This window comes from Paramormyrops kingsleyae, chromosome 1 (genome assembly GCF_048594095.1).
Source record: "Paramormyrops kingsleyae isolate MSU_618 chromosome 1, PKINGS_0.4, whole genome shotgun sequence".
In the NCBI taxonomy this organism is placed as follows: domain Eukaryota; kingdom Metazoa; phylum Chordata; class Actinopteri; order Osteoglossiformes; family Mormyridae; genus Paramormyrops; species Paramormyrops kingsleyae.
In genome coordinates, this window is record NC_132797.1 from 70,514,639 (window position 1) to 70,539,419 (window position 24,781).

The 24,781-nt window shown below is 43.5% G+C and overlaps 1 protein-coding gene across 12 annotated transcripts in view; it reads right to left on the minus strand.

Moving 5' to 3' along the window:
- Positions 1 to 24,781, minus strand: part of mycbp2 (MYC binding protein 2) — an 80,447-nt gene that overhangs the window by 48,924 nt on the left and 6,742 nt on the right. For all 12 annotated transcript variants that reach the window (XM_023799075.2, XM_023799006.2, XM_023798538.2 and 9 more), the window contains exons 2-15: positions 21,081 to 21,156; positions 16,214 to 16,429; positions 13,194 to 13,347; positions 12,359 to 12,555; positions 10,812 to 11,054; positions 10,340 to 10,411; positions 9,674 to 9,770; positions 9,403 to 9,476; positions 6,642 to 6,780; positions 5,924 to 6,000; positions 3,669 to 3,873; positions 2,910 to 3,074; positions 1,947 to 2,105; positions 521 to 728 (exon numbers count right to left, since the gene is read on the minus strand). In XM_023799075.2, coding sequence (XP_023654843.2) covers positions 521 to 728; positions 1,947 to 2,105; positions 2,910 to 3,074; positions 3,669 to 3,873; positions 5,924 to 6,000; positions 6,642 to 6,780; positions 9,403 to 9,476; positions 9,674 to 9,770; positions 10,340 to 10,411; positions 10,812 to 11,054; positions 12,359 to 12,555; positions 13,194 to 13,347; positions 16,214 to 16,429; positions 21,081 to 21,156 — 2,082 coding nt within the window. The remainder of the gene's footprint in view (positions 1 to 520; positions 729 to 1,946; positions 2,106 to 2,909; positions 3,075 to 3,668; positions 3,874 to 5,923; positions 6,001 to 6,641; positions 6,781 to 9,402; positions 9,477 to 9,673; positions 9,771 to 10,339; positions 10,412 to 10,811; positions 11,055 to 12,358; positions 12,556 to 13,193; positions 13,348 to 16,213; positions 16,430 to 21,080; positions 21,157 to 24,781) is intronic.

The following is a 24,781-nucleotide window of genomic DNA, read 5'->3' on the forward strand; positions in this document are numbered from 1 at the left end:
CCATGTTTGGCTAATCGATACCTCATTGAGTTATTTAACTAATTAAGGTAATTAATTAATTGAGTGACGTTAGTGGTGAAGTTTAATAAATATATGGAATGGCAGAGGTGCCCCTGAGGAGAGGTTTGGCAACCAAAGCTGTGTTCTTCTAGCCATCAAACAAAACATCAGTAATTTTTTGGGATACAGAAGAAATGCTTTTTAGTTTTTATTGTGTTGCTGTTGATCTGCATCCATTCCAATATTAAAGTGTTTTCTTTTTTTCTGAGCAAATACACTAAGAGGTGGATAGATCAGGTCCAGAAAGTAAAACTCCAAACCAAGATTTTATTTCAACCAACCAGTTAAGTATAAAGAGTCACAGTCACCGAATACTCAACCAGATGGTTGAAACAAAATCTTGGACCAGATTTTTACTTCCTGCACCTGAATAATCCACCTCTATCCTGGTGGTAAGTGTACAAAGAGCCTTAACACAGCACTGTGTGTGTGTGAGTAACTGATCACCCCGTTGACTCACCCCCCGGGTACGCGGTCGGGCCGCCCACTGCTCACGCAGCCGGCCCCGTAGCCTGTGCACTCCCCGCACACCGTGCACACCATGCACTGGTCCAGCTTCCACCGGTGAGCGCCCGGCTGACACATGAGCGATTTCCCCTCTCGCTCGTCCAGCTCCTCCTCCAGGTCCTCGTCCATAGCGGTGGCCATGTTCTCCACGCCGAAAGCCGCTGCAGGACAGTGACGGCGTGGAGATAAGGGGCACGCCGCAAAGGCAATACAGAGACATGCCTGTAGAGGTGTTTGGGCCGACGCAGAGATGCAGACAGAGACAATACCACCATCTATTTTTAGAGATGATTATTACAGCACTTATGGTAAGCTAGTCCACAACAGCCACAACTTAGCCAATAAGAAACAGCTGACATTGTAGTGTTGCTTGAAAGTATGTGAACCCTCTATCCTTCATGCCTGACAGGACACCATAAAAAATCATTATATTTCTGTATTTCATGGGAATAACCTAAATACCAGGCATGCAAAAAAGTGCATACTGAATTAAAACATTTATCTGACAACTGAATGTGGAAGTGAACCTTAATTCAACAAGATGTGGCACATGATACTGCCCCATGACTGCATCAAATATTTTTTTTTATAGATACCAATCAAAACTTTAAGTACTACAGATCTACAGACTGTCTTGAATAAGCAATTTCAGGTTATTCCAGTTGTTGTCACTGGGTTGAGTTATCTGATTCAGCCATTAGAACATACAAATCGTACTTCTCTTAATCCACTCTTTGGTCCAATGCTAACTTCCCATGAACTGAGCTGAGCTAGAAACACAGGCACTAGCTGCAGAACAGGAGGATGCATTTTCACGTTCTGTGGTATCACTCTGAAGGATGTCCACATCAAGGTACAGCCACTATGTTCTTAAATATTCTCCATTTACATACATTAGTCGTACAATGAACTGATGAATTATAAAATGCTTTGCCATGGTTTTATAACATCCCTCTCGGGCTAATGAGCAAATACAGCTTCCTGATGTGTCATTAGGTCACTGGGCAGTGTATTACAGTATCCAGCACGGGTCCCAAGAAACTGAACAGGTTCCTTTTATATAAGGGAGGCATCCAAGCTTGGGATATTAGTCCTCTGATTGGTTAAATTGATACCCCACTGTTTCCAATCCCGATTACACTTGTGCACATGTACCGATTCTTCTTTACCCTGCACTATAGCATTTCAGGTAAACGCCACATCTTCTGGGAATATCAATGCATCCTTTTAGAGAAATAATAACTGGGTTTGAATGAACTATTGTTTAATCATGAAGCATAATACAGAAGTACAGTCAGGGCAGCCATGCAGGTGACCCATATCCCAGCAGGTCTTTTGGCTTCAGTGTTGAGAATGCTAATGCTACAACAAACTCCTACCTTTGCCAGCCTGACTCATGGCCCCCGTGTCCCGACCACACTGGCCCTTGTTGTTCACCCCAAAGGTCCACAGCTCCCCGTTCTTAGTCAGCACGCAGGTATGGGCCTTTCCCATGGCTACCTGAGTTACAAAGTGCCCTTTCAGGTCTGTGACTTGGCCTGAAGGAGATGGAAAGGGGGAAGACATGTCACGTCAAGGCATTTGGAAGCACGCCCATTGACAACGAAGAGAATCGCCAACGAAGACTCTATGGCAGAACACAGTCAATGTAAACTTTGCAGTCCTATTCTGCAACTGCAGGCTAAAACAATTTAACCTCATACCCATATTCTGCACTTTTAGCAGATTTAGAGAACTGTATCCATCAAGTATTAGCAGGGCATGTTACACGTCCTTTCTACGCTATCAGGGGCACCCAATCATTTGGGGTGGCAAACGCGTTCCATCCGCCATACCCAGAACATCCAGAAAGCAATAGGTTACAGTTATTCTCTCCGAGCCCTAGCATCTATTTTTAGAGATGCAACCACAGTTAATGTGATGTTCTTTTCCCCCCAACACATATAGTGCATCCCCAGCATGTTCACCACTGAGCGTCTCTTCAGAGTAAATGAATTACAGCAGATACGAGAAGTTCAATACAGAGCTGCTAAAACCCGTTTCAGCCGAAATAAATAAATAAATGAAATCCATGCACTCAAATATAGACAGCGCCATTTATCAAAGCCTTTATACAGCTAGGTTATGCAGCGCTTAAGCAAAGGAAGGACGCTAGAGCACACTGACAGAAGTGAATTTTTAAGTGCTAAAAGAATAAAATGAAAAAACATTTCTGTACAGCGGTGAAACATTTTGTCCTGCTTGTTAAATGTGCTAAAGAATCTGTTGCAAACTTGGACGTCCTGGTGGCAGCAGAGTCTTGCAGAATGAACGCAAGGCGGGGGAAGCGGCGAGGGGCTCACAGGTGCTGTCGCTGTACACAGCGTCCTTTCCGAACATGTACAGCTCCCCGTCTTTGGTGGTGATGCTGCTGCTGCCGTTGTTGCAGGCCGTGCACACGGCCACCTTGGACTCCAGCTTGATCATCTTCTTGGGCTTGTATGGCTTTGGCTGCCTCCGGCTTTTTGCTGCAAAACAAGCGGGACGAACACGTGGAACGGCAAACGTGTGTCGGTAACGGAGCAGCGAAATCGAGGGGTTGGCCTTACATAACATTTAGCACTAATTCTAAGATGATGATTTCATTATATGAGCAAGTTTACGTATTAATAACAATAACGTGTACCATGTGTTATTAATATTAAGAATATTTTTCACTTAAAAAGTCATTAAATGCTATAATCCAGGGCTTATTCTAGGATTTCACCCTTAGGGGGGCTCAGCTCCCTGAAGAGATACAGGACCCCCCTCCCCAATGATTAAATTTGCTAAAAGGAGGGGGATCCCAACAATTAAGCTTATGATTAACTACGAAATATATATGAAGATATGGGACAAATCACTAAATGGGATTTAGAAAAATTATTTTTCTGGGGGCTGAGATAAAAAACAGGAGGACTAAAGCCCCCCCCCCCCCTCCAAAACAGCCTATCCTTTAATCAAATACATTTAACTGATTACTTCCTTTTCTGACCCTGAAACATGATCTTCAATATCGCTAAAGAATACTAAGGAGACCAATCTACAGAAGCGCACTGAGATAGTAGCATTAGCATCCATACTTGACTCCCCATCTTCACCCTTGCTGGCGCAGCCGGTGAAGAAGACGCTGCCGTCCTCGGCCACCAGCAGGGCGTGGGACCCGTCGTGGCCCACGGAGAACTGCACTATCTTGGGCGACTTGGTGATGGGCAGCTCTACCCATTTGCCTGCCGACGGGCCTCCCTGCTTGATGCCCAGGCTCTGATACTTCCCAGTGTAGTAGATCTGACAGAGGATTGAGAGACCGGAGAGACCGCACTGAGGCACTGTAACGTAGACAGAGCCGGCAGAAGCAGCGCTTCCTCATCCTGCAGCTACTGCAGTGTGATGGAGACGCAGAGCAACATTCATCTGAAACAAAATACTGCAGACCAGGGAGGTTCATGAAGTACAGATACTCCTCAGCTCGCGATGGGGTCATGTTCCTAATAACCCATCGTAAATGGAAAATGTCTTGAGTCGAATATGAATATGATAAAATATATAAGTACTGAATCAGTAAACAATAAACAATTACAGTATCTAACTAAATATTAGAAATGTAAAACTAAATAAATGAATACACAGAACACAGAAAAGAAAAAGACAAACTATATACGATATGTTGTTCATCCATCCAACCATCACGGTAACCACTTAATCCCAAATGGGGTCAGGGGGGGGACCGGAGCCTATCCCGGGAACAAGGGGCGCAGGCGGGAACCAACCCTGGGCAGGTGCCAACACACCGCAGGGTCCCACACACACACAACTACACACACACACAGCTACACACACAATTACAGGGCCAATTTAGACTTGCCAGTCAACCTGCCCTGCATGCTTCTGGACCGTGGGAGGAAACTGAAGCCCCCAGAGGAAACCCACGCGAACACGGGGAGGGAGTGCGAACCCCACATAGAAAGGACCAGGGACCGAACCCAGGACCGAGAGGCAGCAGCACTAACCACAGCGCCACCATGCTGCCCACGATATGCTGTTCATGTATGAAATGTTTACACCTGCGATCACTATAGAGACTGGAAGCATGACTGAGTGGACGGTGCCATCGCATGGCATAGTGCCCGGAAACACATCAAAACTCAAGATTACTATGGTATGCGCATCCCTACCGCACCATTGCAAAGTCAGAATGTCGTGAGTCTAGCTATAGTAAAGCGAGAAGCATCTGTACTGGATGAAAAAAAATTTAAACCAGCATTTACTACAGCCTGGTAAACTATTTTTATCAGTCTTTTTCTAATTCATACTTATCCAAAGTAAGGTATCTTGCAGGTCACCTATAATACATTATATGAATATATAAATATTTATACCAGGTCAGCAATGACAAGTAAATTATCCCTTGATAAGTGGCATAATTATCCCTGGTCAATAACACCAAGTCCCAGTGCACCCATTTAACTGGTTTTTTTCTTTTTTTTACAGCAGCCCAAGTGCCGTCTGTCAGCCACACTATGCTCAGTAAACGCACCTGATCATATAAACCCGTCTCTGACGGGCATCTCCCAAGCAGCTTTATAATAACTCAGCAAAGTCGCTACAAATAAAATGGGGGAGGGGAGGGGGTGCGGGATGCGGCACCTGTGATTGGCTTTGCGTTTCCATTACGAGTGCGGTGGAGGCATGATACACAGCGCGCACTGGGGATATAACTGAATTACCATTTAAGCGGGTAATTAGCTACAGCAGCCAGTGATGCAGACCACAGCCAGCTCAAGACTGGCGATGGCTTCATGGCTGTCTGTCTACAATTCCCCGCATGCAGTGACGACTGGGGGGGGGGGGCGACACCCAGAATTACTGCAAACGGGCGACCCGCAGAGAAGGGGCATTCCATCACGCCTCCTAGTCATCTCCCTCTTTACGGTCTGAATTGAAGAGGTATCGCATTTCATAGGAAAATGCGTTGGCAAAATGGAAACGTGGGCCATAGTTACCGATGACAATCACGAAGGCGAGATTCTACTTCGGGTCCGTTTTCAAAATACGGAGGTTAAATTAACGTAGGCTATTTTTAAATCTTGCCGCTCACAAAATGCAGCGCAATATTTTAATGGAGCCCTAATAGCCTCAGTGTGAGAAGTGGAATGTATTTTAAAAGCCTGTGCTCTGGATTCACTCCAGAAACTCTTATTGGCAATCAGTGCCAGGCACGCAACCGAATCCATACGGCCATTTTCTGGCACAGACTTGGTCATATAGCAGCACCGTCATCCACGTACCACGTGGGCCCGTCCGTACTGCAGCAAGATGGAGGACGAGCGAGACCTACCTTCCCTGATGCTGTCTTCATCAGTGCAAACTCCCTGCCAGCTCCAAGCAGGGCAGCTTCTTCATCAAACCCGGTGCCTTGGGAAACGGGGGGTCGACCGGACACAGAGACAGACAGACGGCCAGACAGGTCACCCCACATTTTACAATAGCAGGGGAAACACAGCTACCAAATCTATATATAGCCCTACAGCAAAACCCAATTACTCACCAAATTTGAGAGGTGACACCTCTGCGGGGTCTCAGTGATACAGACATTATCTCAGGCACTGAGACTCACTAACCCACAAATATTTTACTAACAGACGTCAAAATTGAACTGCTACTTCAATTCAATAGTGACCACTGTCTATGTTTATCTCAAAGATGCAAAAGCGACCAACACAGATTTAATTTTATTAAATCAATTAGCGTAAAATCAGTTCTGAGCCATAAAGGGATTTTTTAACCCACCTGTACTATTAACACATTTTATTAAAACATAAAATATGAAAGTCATTAATTCATTTTTACAATTGAGTAATAAGGAAATGTAATTACATTATTAATTTCTCCCATTATTAATTACTCCAATCCTTAAGCAATTCACACATTAAGCTTTAAATCTGTGATTAACTGGCCGAAAATCGGCTGCACAAGACTGAAACGTGAAGCCGAATGTCAAAGCCTGTTTCAATGCTACTGATCCCATGCACTGCAATGTGGAGCAGCAGACTTACTGATGATGTGGAGGTCCTTCTCCAGGTCGAACAGAGAAATGCCACAGGCGTGCAGGCACTTGCGGGCCAGCTTCAGCTGGAGCTCCTGCTGCAGGGCCGGTTCCGCACTGGTGGCGTAGATCCGCACCACGAAGCCATCCTGCAGCACCAAGCCAAACCATCTCACTCATCCCCCTACACCCCGACATCGACTCAGCGACACACGCCGTCGAGCAGCATGTCCCCCGGCAACACTGGAGGTGTTTCACCAAACAATGGGTAAAAGCCTTGGAAGATGTCTTGTGTCTTTATGGACATAAAAGGACACCGGGGACATTAGACGATAAAGGGTGAGCCTGTGATCTCTGTGTTAATGGTGGGCTGGAGCAGAGAAAGGAGTTGCCGTTTTACACAATGTGATGCTTCGATTGCTGCTGTGCCAACATGAGATGTCTGTATTCATTCAGCGCTGCTGACGCCCTTCTGAGGTGCTCTCGAATGAGCAGCGTTCGGCATCCTTTTTGATCAGCGCCCCCTATGGGTGGTTCTGGTTCACGGCTGACTCCCTGCATCCCACGGTAAGGACGGATGAAGTCGCACGCCGACTTCTTCCCAATCCACCCCTCCTCCCGTTTACACGGGGATGATTATGCAAATTGAACTCCTCTGCAGATGCATGAATTTCACATCTCTCCTCCTGCTTGCATATTAACTGCCACAGACACTGGTCCATGGAGAATTATCCCAGACTGTTGATGTCATTCCCAGTCTCTCTATGCTTTGGTCCAGCGGCACAATTTTTAAAGGGACAAGCGCATATGGTAATATGAAGGACTAACAGCACTTACATCCATTTTAAAGCCAGATCCTACTCTGTAACTCATCTAAACCTCACCACAACAGGACTCTATTATTCTGTCCGCACCTTATTGTACAGGATGGATTATCACGACTTTATATACAGTTGTGTTCAGTATAATAGCAGTGTGTCTAAAAGTGAATAAAGCTGAAAATCCTTATAATAGTAGTTTTTATTTCCATACACGCAAATGCATTGGGAACACTATAAACTCTACTCCAAATCAAAACAAGAAGAGAAATTCATCACATTTGTGGGAATATTAGGCTGTTCAAAAAAATAGCAGTGTCCACAATCTTCTTTACAAACTCAAAGATTCACCGTATGAACTGAAAAATGTTTTAAGATTTTGCCTTCTGTTGAATCGCTGAACTAATATTTAGTTGTATAACCACTGCTTCTCAGAACTGCTGCACATCTGTGTTGTAGGGAGTCGACCAACTTCTGGCACCTGTGAACAGGTATTCCAGCCCAGGATGATTGGACTACATTCTACAGTTCTTCGGCATTTCTTGGTTTTGCCTCAGAAACAGCATTTTTGATGTCACCCCACAAGTTTTCTATTGGATTAAGGTCCGTGGATTGGGCTGACCACTCCATAACGTCAATCTTGTTGGTCTGGAACCAAGATGTTGCTGGTTTACTGGTATGTTTGGGGTTGTTGCCTTGTTCACACACCCATTTCAAGGGCATTTCCTCCTCAGCATAAGGCGACATGACCTCTTCAAGTATTTTGAGGTATTCAAACTGATCCATGATCCCTGATATGTGATAAATAGGCCCGCCACCATAGTATGACAAACATCCCCATAACATGATGCTTGCACCACCATGCTTCACTGTCTTCACAGTGTACTGTGGCTTGAATTCAGTGTTTGGGGGTCATCTGACAGACTGCCTGCGGCCACGAGACCCAAAAAGAACAATCTTGCTTTCATCAGTCCACAAAATGTGGCAATTTCTCTTTAGGCCAGTCAATATACTCTTTGGCAAACTGTAACCTCTTCAGCAATGGGATTTTGTGGGGGCTTCTTGCTGATAGCTTGGCTTCACATAGGCCTCATCTGATTGTAACAGAACTCACAGGTAACTTTAGTCCTTCTTTGATCTTCCTAGAGCTCATCATTGGCTTTACCATTGTGGCTATTCTTCGATCCATTCAAATGGCAGTTTTTGGTTTTCTTCCACGTCTTTTAGGTTTTGGTCGCCATTTTAAAGCATTTGCGATCATTTTAGCTGAGAGGCTTATCATTTTCTGCACTTCTTTATATGTTTTCCCCTCTACAATCAACTTTTTAATCAAGGTACGCTGTTCTTCTGAACAATGTCTGGAACAACCCATTTTACTCAGAATTTCAGAGAGAAATGCACTACAACCAGCATGTACAACATTTGCTGCCTTCCTTACTTGAATAAGGCCCATAATTGGCACCTGGTTTTTCACAGAATGAATGACCTCACTAATTGAACTTCACACTGCTATTATTTTGATTACCTTTTAAGTAATGATTCTGTTACACAAAATCAGCAGCATGCATGTCATGACTATTGAGTCTGTTGGTTTTCCATTACTCTACTACACCTACTAGTAAATTATTTGCCATGTAGAAATATCATTTTTACCAAAAACAGTGATTGATCAGGTTAGTGATGTTGGACTGCTATTATTTTGAACACAACTGTACAATAGGTCCTTAATCATCTACTAAATCTTCCCGAACACCAGCGAATGACTGAATCAATAAACTAGAACCCAACTAATATAGGACTTCACATACCACTTTACATTCACACCAATAAACTAAAACTACTAGAAACCTAAGAGGGCAGTGGTAACAGAAAATAGAGGATCTATCTATCTTTAGGATCAACAATACAATCTGTCAGCTGAGAACTAAAAATAATATTTACAGTTTTACTCACATCTTTGCAGGCTGCAATCTGATTGATGTATTCCCCATCAGTAAATAAAATGTTTTGTCCATCCCCTTGCAGACCTTGACAAAGAAAGACAAAAATAAGGCTGTTAGGGCTGCAGCTGCATTCTCTCAGTACGACGGCAACAGCTGAGTAAATGTCCAATAGTGGTTTTATCAATCAATAGATTTAGCTGCACCGCACACTAGTCAAATTCAACAAAATGGGGCATCATTCCTCGGCTGTGGCGGCCGTCTGCAGAAAAGGTGAATCCTACCAGCCAGGGTGATCGTGCCCTCCTGCTCCAGCGTCTCTGGGTTGATCCTTACAGCTGTCATGGTTTGGCTATTCATATCTCTGTACAGCAGACAGCCCTACGCACATCCCAAAAAAAATGATTATTACACTCACAATGGTGCCAGAGTCGCTATTTCTAATGCATATACAGTGGTAATTAACACAATTAAAACAGGAGCATAATTACCGTAAGAACCGTGCAAATAGATTCAAGCATACATTCAGTAAATAACAATTTAAGAAAATTATCAAAGCTTAACCGAAGTCTCATTCTAAAACCAAGAATATTAATATGAAGTTGGTCCACCCTTTGTTGCCATAATAGCCTCTGCCCATCTGGAAAAGCTTTCCATTAGATGTGGGAACATTGATGATGTCCTCTGATGGTGCCAAATCGGAAGTCATTAACCTCTTCTGTACAGTGACTCATTTTGCTGCTAATGTTTGTTGCGGGAGATTGTGTGACTCTGTGCTTTCTGACAGAAAAGGGGTGTGGCTAATCAATAAGGTGCCCACATGCTTTTGGGCGTGAAGTGTATTTACAGGAAGACATGGAGATGTAGCCTTAGTTCATTTCACCCCACAGAAATGAGTATATATGACATATGCGTGACATCACACAGACTCCTGAAATCCACAAATATACCTGAGCGAACCCAAGCCAGGACCTCTTCCCCTCCCGGTTCCTGATGCGTGACGTCGAGTTATACACGTGACCCTGTGGCATTTCAGAAAAACACAATTACTCCCTGCAAACATTCCCCAAAATCTACGCAACACACTCAAAATCCCCCATACAGCAGACAAATGTTCATACACACTGACCGTAACAAAATGAATAGACTACTGACCTAAAACCTCCGTGACTAGCAGAAGTGAACACGACTTTCGGTAACTGAGCACAGCGATTAACACATGCCCATGAAACCATGTGATGTGATGTGGGTGTGGGATTACCGGATAAAGGAGAGCTTAGTTGAAACCCAGGGGATAGCACATAAATGACTGACACAAGCTGGTCAAAGACTGTATCAGGCACCTAACTGTGTGCTGAGCAACTACATAAGGTACTTATAGTTCTTATGGAGGCCAACGTGAATGGTAACACGCAGACATACCCTCACAGTGCCACTGTAACCGGAGCCCACTTTGTAGAGCCCATCCTTGCACAGCAGATAGAGGAAGGAGCCATCAGTCTGGAGCAGGCAGTGCTCGTCCTCGTCCACCGTCACGTCCCTCAACATCCACTTGTTCATCAGCGCTGCTCTCTTGATGCCGCTGCCGAACCAGTCCTGGATCTGCACCTTGCCCACCAGGACGGCCTGAACACTGCGCTGCAGCGCTCCCAGGATGGTGGGTACCTGGATGGGCGCGGGGCAGGACATAGCATGACTGCCTGCATGCCGCCTAGATATGTTCTTTCATAAACCACCACAAACATTTATGTACGTTCACAATTCACACTCATAAGTCACCCGGACTATTTCTACGCCTGAAGGTTCCACAGCGCGGTGATCAATAACATCCTGATCAGCAGATGACAGACAACGAGGAAACTAAGGGTGTTTCTCAATATGCATAGTTGACCATACTCGTGTTCTCGTGTACCCGTTTTACACCATCATTGCCGAAGGTCAGATCCAATACTAAGAACAGAAGTACAGAGGACAGTAAAAATCCCTGGATGTTGTTCTTGCCCTGCCCCAAATATCAAAGGTACAGGTTCATTCTTGGGAGGCAAGTTAGGAAGGCCGCTCTAGCCGTTGGTAGTGAGATACACCCTAATTTTATTTCCTGCTCCTTTCATGGAAACAATCATGCTTCAATGTAATATGGACCGACGTCTTGAGCGACTGATGTTAAGACGAAGGGCGAAGTCTTGCTTTTGTGTTGACTCATCAGCTCTCGAACAAAACGGAAGTTCAATAAATCCGCGAGCTCCTGGAGCGGGTCCAAGCCGCCAAGAGCCGGAGCCGGAGACACGCCGCTGCCCGATTAGCTTGGCTCAGCGCCGACGATGCTTCTGCTGCTCCTCCCTCCCTCCTCTCATCGTACCCCCACCTCCACGGACACTGGTGACTCACCCTATACCCACCCCACCCCCGCCCTGGCTGCTTAGTGACAGCACGGTGAGTTTCTGCCCTTTCTTTGCCTTCTTCAAACCTGACTGGCAAAATACAATGATAGGATGTAGGGCAGCTTTACAGCTCCAAAATGAAGACTGCAAACCCCAACGAGAAGTCAGCTCTCGCCGCTGCACCACTCACAGACCGCAGAGATCGCCAAACATGCTCACATAAACTTCACTTTAATAAACATAGATGTCAAAAGCACTTCTTATAACATTAGACCCATTGTGACATTTATATCCAAATATAGCCGGATGTGACTTCCTGCACTAAGGAGAGAGAACCTCCAAGCCCCTGCTGCCTTGTAACCCGGAGGCTTTAAACCCACAGAAACACACATAACCAGAAATTTCAAAACGTACTGCAAAAATAGCTCACACAGTACGAAGCGAACAGCATTTAAAAGGAAACCATTCCTCATTCCTGTGCTCCACATTCTTCTCTCAGTCATCAGTGGTCTCAGACTTCAGACTCATTTTCCATTCAAACCCACATACTGGTGTATCTACATGGGGCCCTTTAAGGGGGTAACTCACCTGAATGGTCTGGCAGGCGTGGCTGCCGTTGTTGGTGAGGATGGCCGACACGGCCTGCAGGATCCTCCCTGTGTCGCCCCAACACACCACCAGGCTGAAGAGGCAGGTGCAGGACAGCGCTGCCAGCGCCTGGCCCGTTTTGTCGCTCATGGCTGTGCTGCGCACCGTTGTCTCCAGCAGCAGGTAGAACAGAGACTCTGGGGTCGAGAAATGGACAGCGCCACCCACGGTTCAGTGCCGGTAGAACCCGAGTGCGATCGGTTATATCAGTGTTCCCCAATCTGGTCCACATGGACCTACAGTCAGTCCACATTTTTGCTCCCTCCACACTCCCTGCCATACAGTCCACATTTTTGCTCCCTCCCAGCTCCCTGCCATACAGTCCACATTTTTGCTCCCTCCACACTCCCTGCCATACAGTCCACATTTTTGCTCCCTCCCAGCTCCCTACCAGACAGTCCACATTTTTGCACCCTCCCAGGGAGGGATACACTGGGTTATACTGACAGCAAGTTACTATGACGATCCAGGAAAAAAAATAAAAAATCAAAGACAGTAAGTGAGGGCAGGTTTGCTCCTGTGTTTATTCTTTAAATATGATAAGGCATGTTAGCGGAGTTTTTAATTAAATGTTCATGTCCGTGCAGGCAGGCAGAATGCAGAGGTGGAAAGTTTACGTCCAAAAAGCACAAATCCAGTCCACATTTTTTTTCCAACCACCTAGTTGAGTACTCTGCGACTGTGACTCTTTATGCTCAACTGGTAGGTTGAAACAAAACCTTGGTCTGGATTTGTACTTTCTGGACCAGCACTCTGGCAGAATGCCGGTACTTACCCAGGACATCGGGGGGCTCTGAGAGGAAGGCCTCAGGCTGCTGCCCCTGCAGCATGTCCAGCAGGGCCTGCAGGCTGCGCAGGCACAGCGATGGGTGCGAGAAGCGCGTTTCCTTGATGAGCTCGAACACGCCGCGCAGCCCGATGCCGATGATCTGACAGGAGACAAAAAAAAATTTAAAAAATCCTCAGTACCGTGCCTGGCCCATTGCTTTGAAGCCAGCTGAGGTTTTCTGAGCTGAACTTCAAACAGGGTTCACCAAAAGCAGGAGAAGGCCGGCCCGACCTGCCATTTATGGCGGAGCCCAGCGGCGCTTACGGAAGCTACACTACCGATATCATTGGTCAGCAATAATCAGAAAAAGCAGATCCGTTCATTTTGGAGCAAACATCCAAAATCCTATCACCAGTTTCGATTCCCAGACCCGAGTTTTCATCTTTATAGGAAATCCAGTATTACCCGAAATTAAAATGCCACTTAAGACTGACATAAACCCAGTTCACTACCAAGTGTCCCTGGGCATCTGTGTAGGTGTGTATCAAACGATAATCCATTTGCAAATTCACAGAAAATCAATCAATGGTCTGCTTTGAATCACTACAAGCCATCAGCAATACAAACATTTTTGTCTTTATATAACTTTGTATAACAATATGTGCAGAGCTTGCCTTTTACACTGGAAACACATTTAAAAAGGACAAGTGAGGAGAACAATGATCGGCGGCTAGAATCTACTCAAGGCTTAGTACACACACTCTTCACCTTGAAGGGAAGGAATGAAAGAACCAAGTAGATGGAAAGCAAATCCAACTCTGAACATGACTTGGTTAGATGTTTGCGGGATGTGCAACACTGAGAAGTGCCTTTCTAAAAGCCCGGTGAATCCTGGGATTCAACAACTCACTGAAACATCTATTATGAACCAGCCGAAGTAACACAGGTATGGTGATTATTGCACTGATTTAACTGGCTCGAACTACACTTTCTGAAAGTGATTTAAGTGAACAGGGCCTGATTTAAGAAGGAAGTCCACCAGGATGTCACAACTGCCCACTGTCTAGCTTTACTGGAACTAGGGCTTTTTTTCCCTAGTTTCAAACCACCGCATTAATGTCTAATGGAGAAAAAAAAAATAGTTAGCTGGCAAGTCTCGTCCGGCTGTATCTTAGACACAAAAACAGAAAAAGGTTATTTTTTCCACCTGTCAATAAAAAAATCAATTAAACTAAATTTGAAACCTCTCCATCTCTATGCTGATAAAACAATATTTAGATAGATAGAAAACAGAAATAAAATCATCTCTGCCTAAAGGTCAGAGGTGGAGATTTCAGGTCCAGAGAGTACAAATCCAGACCAAGATTTTGTTTCAACCAACCAGTTGAGCACTCTGTGACTGTGACTCTTTATACTCAATTGGTTGGTTGAAACAAAATCTTGGTCTGGATTTGTACTCTCTGGGCCTGAAATCTCCACCTCTGCTAAAGGTTTACATATCTACAACTACATATATAAGTGAAACACAATTCAATGCTTCCTCCATGTTCCCATAATGCTTCACTGCAGATTGCAACACTGGTCAGTATTAGCGGCATTCCAGCTTTGATGCTTTGGCAGGGACTTGGTACGGCCACTTTGTTGCAGATTTAATTACTATGACAGTCCGAAAGGTGCATGCTAACACCAATGTCATTCAAAGGAGAGGCTCAGTAATCACAGTATTGTGACATAGAGAAATCCCCAAATCCAGGCCTTCCATGAACATAGAAGCACAATGGTTATTTACTACTTTGATTTGTGGAGGGCAATCAAATATCCCTGAATCTAAGCACTGCTTTAGTGATACAAGTAACAATGCAAAAATTAGCCCAAAAAAAGACTAAATGACTGGGACTGACACTTTTTATAGCGGGTCCCCACCAAAAAAAGGCTTCCTAATCTCAAGTTGTTACAGTAGTTTCATGTGACTTTGCCTCTGTATTGTGTAACAATATTTCACATATTTTGTACCCCACTACAGATATAGCTGCCTGCTAAATCTTAGGAAACCGTGCATATTGCCCTTTCAGTTTTATGGCGGTCTCCATAAATATGCAGGATCTAGAAACTGATCATAGAGATTGTGGGCAGAAATTGATCACAGAGATTGCGTACACCCCCCCCCCCCCACACACACACACACACACACACACACACACTATAGTAATATAGAGAACAATTTACCTAAAGTACCTGGCTTCAAACTGTGAGGGGGAAGTGCAATCATGAGCAGAACATGCAAAGTCACACATGCGGTGCTGGTCCGGGAATGGAACCCAGAACCCTAGAGGTGCGAGGCTACAGCACAACGCCACCCGCTGGGGCACCTCCTGTCTAATTAGCATAATGAAGCAAACAATGGAGAGTGTGCACTCGTTCCACAGGCCAGCACAGCGAAGTACATACACAGTCACAGTGTCACACTCTCCCTAGCAAGTCACATGCAAAAGGGACGTGACCTGCTTCTGAACACTAGAGGGGGGGGCGGGGGGGTTCAACACCACTGGGCTTCCGCACAGGCTACGGGGGGCTTAACTGATAAATCTGCCATACAGGCCAGGTGTAGAAACGCCAGTTCCAATCTTTTCACTCATTCCATATATACTAACAATCTTCTTGGTTCAGTATACCCAATGCATACTTAGAGCCTAGACTGATGCATGCGTATAACACAAAAAAAACCCTTATGCTGTATAGTTTCCACTCTTTCCACAGTCAACCTTTGTCTGAATTAATTATAATATTTACTGGGTCAAACAGTCTGTATCTGTGAAATATTTTAATTTTGCATTTTCTGTAAAACCATGCAGTTGAAATTCAGCATAAATGATTCTGTTGAAGGCTGGTGAACAGTTAAAGAAAGAGGCCTTCCTCAGTGACCGGACACTCAGGGAAGGCCTGCGTGAGAAACATGAGGAGATGGACCCATCGATTCCCCCAGGCCCGGCAGGCCTCGCGACCCCCTCTGGGACACCGCCGCTGACCTTGGGCAGCTTGATCACCGGCTCGCGGCACTCCTCCTCTTCCTCGCTGTCCGAGTCGCCGCTCTGCACGGAGCTGCGGGAGGCGAGGGCCAGAGACGCCTCCCTCTGCTGCCAGTCCAGCACGCAGAGGCGCACGCTGCAGTAGACGTTAAAGGCCGAGGGGTTGCCATGGAGTTTAACGTCCGGGATGGGGAGGATCCCGTCTGCGCCGTCGGCCTGGGAGAGAGACGGCAGGGCGACAAAGATCAATGCTTATGACACGACGCAAAAGAATGAGCATAAAACAAAAGAGAGAGAGAGAGAGAGAGAGAGAGAGAGATGGGCCAGGTCTCAGTACAAAAACTGCTATCAAAGCAGCACAGTAATAAATGTAACTGCAATATCCTTATGAATAAGAAAATCAGAAACAGTTATGATAAAATTCACTGACGTGAGACATTTTAATCACCGTTGCAGAATCTATATGCTCATACTGTACAGACTACTACAATTTTACTATTTTTAATCTTAAAACAAGATGTTTATTGGCAAATATTAAGTACACACACAGACACACGTAAATACATACATAAACACACACACACATAGACACTCAATTCATACACACACATATTACTCAGAATAGACTAGTACATAGCTCTGAACCCAGCGGGTGGGAATACAGGCCTGTCTCTTCACAATGTGGGGAGGGGGAAGCCACTGCAGTCTACATGAGTGAGGGAGGAGTCAGAGGCTTATTGGATGCCGTGCTACATAATGCACCTAAGAGGCCCGGAGCTTCAGGGCTTCCCTGCCGGGAGCGAAAGGGAGGAGATGGGCAGTCCGCCCCCGCACACACAAACGCAGGCATGCGCGCACACACCGCTGCTGGGAAGCGCATCCCACAAGGCCGGGGAGATGGACGGGAAACCACAGGCCTGCAGTCCAATCGCACGGAGCGCCTGTCCGCACACAGGCCTGCAGTCCAATCGCACGGCGTGCCTGTCCGCACACAGGCCTGCAGTCCAATCGCACGGCGCGCCTGTCCGCACACAGGCCTGCAGTCCAATCGCATGGCGCGCCTGTCCGCACACAGGCCTGCAGTCCAATCGCACGGCGCGCCTGTCCGCACACAGGCCTGCAGTCCAATCGCACACAGCAATCCAGCTTCTCCAACAGCACTGGCCTTCCCGCCACAGTAGCAGTTACAGGAATTTGGATCACATTTAGACCTGCAAGGCGGCAAGGCCCCATTTCTCTTGCTCAAAAGAAGAACCAGGGCAAGTCGGACAGGGATGTCAGCATCTAATCAGGGAACAAATTTATTCAGAGGACCTTTGCGGCTGCAACTTTCCCGGCGTCACCAGTATTCAGTAATGGAAGCCCATTACTGAATGTTACTACTATTAATGTGCACTACCTAAGGATGCATGACAAAAACCAGACACCAAGTGAAACTGGGTAATCCTACAATACAAAGCAAAAAATAAATTTCCAGTGTGCATAAAAATGTCACCATTCAAAACCATAATTCCATGAATGTGACCGTTATGTCCCAGAGTCCATTAGAGACTCTAACCTGTCCATGCCACATTTAAAACTTATGCTCGTTGGTCATGTTAAGTAACACTAAACCTTCGGAGCACAGACTGCATCTGATAGGTTTCTTAGTCTGCTGTGATACAGGCTTCTAGCAGCTCTGCTGACTCCCAATAAAAGCCCAGAGAGGCATGATCCAGGTTCTGCCGTATCGCTAAGCGAACTGACTAATCCAGATGGAATAATACGCATAATGGCACAAATACATTTATATGAAAGATGAAGCCCACAGCTCTGCTTTGACACCAGTCCAATGGCTTCAGAAGTGATCACCAATAACACAGGGGTATTACTCACATGCAATGAGTCTAAATAATCTTTTCACGCACCACCAGCTATAATGGGGACAAGTTCCACTCAGCGTACATTTTCAAAGCCACAGCGCGACGTTAATGAAGTGTGATGGTATAAAGTGCACGGTAACCATGATTTGCATAGCATTTTTAACTAACAAAGTACATATGCATTTTCCTAATGCAGATGTGAGGAACAGTATATGTATAATGAAATGTGCACACACATGCAGTAAAAATATACATAAGTGTAGTAGGCATGAACTTGGAATGATCAGTAAACTGCCCCCATGCCAAATTACACAAAACATGATGCATGTTTAATTTATTGGCATGACAATCCACTGGGTATATCCATCCATTTTCCACACACCACTTATCAAGTACAGGTTCCAAACTCATTGTAACCACATCATTGTCTATAATTTGTGTGCCCTTGTGTGCCCTTGTGTGTGTGTGTGTGTGTGTGTGTGTGTGTGTGTGTGTGTGTGTGTGTGTGTGTGTGTGTGTGTGTGTGTGTGTGTGTGTATATTATATATTTAGTAACACACATTTAGCAACACACTAGAAGTGCACTGGTCAGGGACTGGAATCAGCTGATTCTCAGCGTGCTCGGCCTGGATCAGAGACCGGCCGGTCAGTCTCATGTATCTCTGATACCGAACCGATCCATTTTACGCACCATAAGTCATTGGCACAGCGATGCAGGCAATAGCTTCACAACCGCATGATAACATGTCATTAGTGTAGAAATTTTTCACTGAGTGAAGACGACACAAAGACTGCAATTTGTAATACATGTAAAACCAAAATAAACTATGAGGGAACCACCACGAAAACGTAGTAAAACACAGGAGGTAAACTTTAAGTTGATTATTAAACATATGTTAGATAATCCTGAAAAGGAATAATCATTACAATTGCAATGCTAACTAAGGTTTATTCCTATGACAGTAAAAACGGTTTAGTGAAACTTTAACCCCCTGCGCTATAATGTCTGTACAGTACAAAGGAATGAAAAAACCTGATCTTAATCTGACTAGTGATGTAAGAATTGTATGTGCATAACTTGCGATGCTGGTATTAATAAAATTATTATTTTTTTATCCGGTGAATTTAAACATAATGGAAAATGATACAAGTAACAGACATTTGTTTTGTCACTGAGCACTTTTTTTTGAGACTTGTTTAAGTGAGAGAACATCCTGTAACTTGGTGCAGTTTGGGGGAAATTGCATTTGATGATTTGTGTTTGTATATGCTGTCAATTATAGTTCTTAGAAAGGAAATTAGAATCAGCAAAATTCCGTACGAGCCGGTCACAATTTAAAAAATAAAAAATCAGAAATAAAATCGACCCAGAAAATTGCAATCGGTGCATCTCTAACAAACACACACAAACAAAAAAAACACATATTAACTACACACACATTAACCACCTACAAAACATAAAAATGGCAAGTTTTTATTGTGACCTTGTGTTTGATGTTTTCAGACCATTTACAAGGTACTGGATAAAGACAGGACAAACATATTTGTTTTGGTTGTATGGTCTGTTTAGCTTCTATACTGGAAATATTTTGGGTGTTTTCAATACATAATTTTACAATGTGCGATGACAAATGTAATAAGATATAGTAACTTGTATATAAATGTATATATGCATGGAAAACGTTCCAACAGATGTGACACCCTCATTAATTAGTTCACATTACATCTGGGAGCACTGAAGATCGATCTTCATGCCATAAATCGAAATTCTCCTTGTAAGGCCTGAGCTTCCAAGCTCTATTGCAGCTCTTCACCATTTTATGTCAGAAACTGAATCACATGACAGACACCTGGTCAATATGCAACTCCGCTAGCAAATGCTCAGCATGTGACGTGCCATGAATCCAACACAGAAAACAAAATTCTGCTAGCGGAGAAAAAAATCTTCAGAGTGCAGGTGACAGACACAAGAGCACAAGTCAGCACCAAAAATCACTCTGAGGGAAATTCAAACAACACAAAGAGCAAATTTCAAACACAATTCACTGCATATGTAGCAAAATACACCCCTCAGATCACCAAAATGCTTACCACTTAATAATGCATCTGGATCATCATTCAAGTGTGACCCTTACAGACTGTGCCAACCTCTGAACCCAACACCTATGCATATATAACGGGACAAGCTGCGGAATGAAATGGGCTTAACTTTATTCTAATGAGGTCCAGAGCTGGGAGGAGGGGACATGCTACTCTTTTGCTCATTTTTAAGATTCTCTTGGGTCCTTCCATGAAGAGCTGACCTTTATGAAGGAAAACAAAAACCACACAAAAGAACACATCCCAAAAGGATTGTCTAATACCACATCATACGGTATTTGGAAATGAAGCTATTTTTTTCCCAACACACCCATAAGCAGACATGCAACACGGTTATACTGCATTGCTGACTGCATGACAACCGGATGGAGGACATGGTTGCCAGGGCAACAGGTGACACTACATCACCTGGCAACAGAGTGAACTGCCACAGTATCTTACACATCTTTTCCAGAAAACCTTGTTTACTGGCTATTGCCCAGCTGTAACTCATTTAAACTGTACTCCTAGCAACAGATCTTGAGATCAGAGGGAAGCCTCTTCATTAAGGTTGTAACGATGTTACTATAACAATATTGACATTTTAAAAACAGCGCTCCACATCGATGCATTTTGAGCAGCCATGGTCAAAGCTATCTAATTAGCATGCATACCTTTTTGAGAGTTCTGACCATCCACAATTATGCAATACTAAAGGAAAAAAAACCCAGACCTCATTTATTACCTCCTTAATCAGAACTTAGACAAATATATTTTTAAACGTCAAAATCACACACAAAAACTCATACAAGTCTTCAAAATCACACACACACAAAAAAAAACAGACAGACTAGACAAAATGGATAACACCAAAAGAAGACAGGCATAAATGGAGGGCAAGGATCACCAAAATGAAAGGCAGTTACCTTTGTTCTATTTTTTACTTTTGATTTGACCTTCTGTCGCCTTTTCAGCTTCTTTTTGTTCAAAGTCTTCTTTCCCCTGCAAAAGAAGTACCAAAGTCAAATAGGAAAAACAGCCAGTGATTATCATCTTAAAATTCTGACTGAACATTTTGAAACATTGAATTTTGAAAAGCAGAACAGCAGCTACAAATTCCTATGTTACCAATAACCCCAATATGCACTGAAACTAACTAAACAAAGAACAGCAACTCTGTGTGTAACTAATAAAAAGACTACAGATGTTAATGGTCCACTATTTCCTACAAAATTTAAACAGCTAGTCAGAAGATTTTCAGAAGACATCATGCTTTGGCTTACTCTTCAAAACCGTTCATAAAGCAGACTGGGTGAGGGGGTGCATAAATTTTAAGATTCTTTCTCTGGGGGGGGGGGAGAGAAATAAAAAATAATAATAATAATAATAATAATAATAAAGAATTATGCTTTTTAGCAAACAAGGCAACTATCATTTTCCTTATTGTGACGGTTAATTACTGTGAATTAAGAGTTACATAAAAGATATCGATACATATCAATAAAATATGAATATAAAATTAAGGTACACAATATAGCCAAAGGTATGTGGACACCATTATTAATTAGAGTCATTTTCTAATTACCCCACATCCATTTCCAACACAGATGTATAACTAAGCACAAAGTCACACAATCTCCTGCATCAAACATTAGCATCAAAATGAGAGGCTGTACAGAAGAGGTTATGGACGTTCTACTTGGCATCATAGGACACCGTCTTTCCAATAAGTCAGTTCGCCACATTTCTGCCCAGCTAATATGGAGGACGAAACATGACATAATCATTAATAAATCAAATCATTTATTTAAAGTATACAATGTTAGGAAGGCTAACTTTAATGGTATGAGACGGAAATTAGAAACTGTAAACTGGACAGAGTTAAATAGCAAAACAGTAGAAGAGGCATGGGAATTTTTCAAAAGCACATTGTTGCAAGTGCAAGAGGACTTCATACCTGTTTCCAGCAAAACTAAATCTAGGAAACGACAACCAAGGTGGTTTACTAAGGAAATTAAGAATAAAGTCAGGAGGAAAAGGGCTCTGTTCCACAACTGGAAAATAACTAATGATTTCAAAATCAAGCAGGAGTATCTAAGTCTACAGGCAGAGTTAAAAAATGACATTAGGCTATCAAAGAGGGATGTAGAAAGAAAAATTGCATTGGAGGCTAAGCATGACAGTAAAGGTTTCTTCCAATATTTTAACTCCAAGAGAGCACTAAAAGCTGAAATCACTAATTTACAGGATAGTAAGGGCCTTATAATTGATAACGAAATTGATATGGTAAATGAGTTTAATGATTATTTTTCAAGGGTGTTCACAATAGAGAACACAAGTAACTTACCACCAATTAATACGAATACAGCATCGTCTATGACCAATATATGTATAACTGAGGTTGATGTGATACTAAGCCTAGCTAAACTCAAAATAAATAAATCACAGGGGCCTGATGGCATCTTACCTTTAGTCTTGAAAGAGATGAGGGATATTATTAGCCAACCTTTGACTTTAATATTCCAGAAATCGTTATCTGCGGGTGTGGTACCATCAGATTGGAAGCATGCTAATATAACACCCATATTCAAAAAAGGGGATAGAAGTAATCCGGCAAACTATAGGCCAATCAGTTTAACTAGCATTACTGGAAAAATAATGGAAGCTATAATTCAAGTGAAAATGGTAGATTACCTAGATGCAAATAACATTATAAAGGATAGCCAACATGGATTTAGGAGAGGTAGATCCTGCTTAACGAATCTGCTTGAGTTCTTTGAGGAAGCTACAAGTGAAATTGATCACAAAAAGGCCTATGATGTGATTTACTTAGATTTCCAGAAAGCCTTTGATGTTGTCCCCCACAAACGGCTCTTGTTAAAGCTTAAAGCTGCAGGAATTTTAGGAACTGTGGCAGCTTGGATCAAAAACTGGCTAACTGATAGGAAGCAGCGAGTAGTTATTAGAGGCACTATGTCACAGTGGGCCTCCGTTTATAGTGGGGTACCGCAGGGTTCAATTTTAGGACCACTATTGTTCCTAATTTACATTAATGATATTGACACGAATACATACAGTAAACTGGTTAAATTTGCAGACGACACTAAGGTGGGCGGGGTAGCAGATACTAATCTAGCAGCAGAGAGGCTCCAACGGGATCTGGATTTAATTAGCGAATGGGCTGATACTTGGCAGATGAAATTTAACACAGATAAATGTAAGGTAATCCATGCAGGGAGCAGAAATATACAGTACAGATATTTTATGGGTTCCACTGAAATAAAGGTAGCTGATTACGAGAAAGATCTCGGTATGTATGTTGATGCTTCCATGTCCCACTCTCGCCAATGTGGGGAAGCAATAAAAAAGGCGAACAGAATGTTGGGTTATATCTCTAGATGTGTGGAGTTTAAGTCAAGGGAGGTGATGTTACACTTATATAATTCCTTGGTAAGACCCCACCTAGAATACTGTGTGCAGGTTTGGTCACCATACCTCAAGAAGGACATTGCTGCCTTAGAAAAGGTGCAACGAAGAGCTACGAGAATGATTCCTGGTCTTAGAGGAATGTCTTACGAGGAGAGGTTAGCGGAACTGAATCTGTTCAGCCTTGAGCAAAGGAGGCTAAGGGGGGATATGATTCAGGTCTATAAGATTCTAACGGGTCTGGATGCCGTTCAGCCAAATGACTATTTCAATATTAGTCTAAATACTAGAACTCGTGGCCATAAGTGGAAATTAGCGGGAGAACATTTTAAAACAAATTTGAGGAAGCACTTCTTTACACAGCGTGTAGTCAGAGTATGGAATAGTCTTCCTGCTATTGTAGTGGAAGCTAAAACCATGGGTTCCTTTAAATCAGAGCTAGATAAGATTTTAACAACTCTGAGCTATTAGCTAAGTTCTCCCCAAACGAGCTTGATGGGCCGAATGGCCTCCTCTCGTTTGTAAATTTCTTATGTTCTTATGTTCTTATGTTCTTAATTTTCTATTCCAAAAGATTTATAGATTTTTTTTTATTATTATTCCAAAGTTTTATTTTGATTTTTTTTTATTTTTTTTAATTCGCCTTTATGTAAACAAGGTGGGCAGCTCTAACCCTTTCTCTAAAGCCCTATTGGCTTGGGGGACTTCACTGATCTGCGCTCCTTTACCTTGGCCTTGCTTGGATGAGAAGAAATGCTAGCTGCCGTTCATATTAGTAATGCTAAGTTCACACTACACAACTTTCCAAGTCGTCAGATTGCTATGCCGTTCATATGTATGGGGTTCCATAAGTGCCAAAAATGTCGATATGTGCACTGTCCATGGCGACTGAACATGTAACAAAACATTTGTCTGTCAGTTCAACTTTATATTATACTTTGTAATCCTCCTTGTTGTGCGTCATTATGTGTCATCTTGGTGTGTCATTTGTCTGTGTTGTTTTGCTTCTAGTCCTGCTGTATCATACTGCAAGTGAAGTGAAAGTAAAGGTCAAAATGTCTCGGGCAAGGTCAGTTGTGAAGTGTTTGGACACAGAAGCTCACAGAAAGGGACCTTATCATTCAACACCAATACCCAACTTGAATGGCAGCGAATCCCACCAGTAACATTCCAACATCTAATGGGAAGCCTTCCCAGAAGA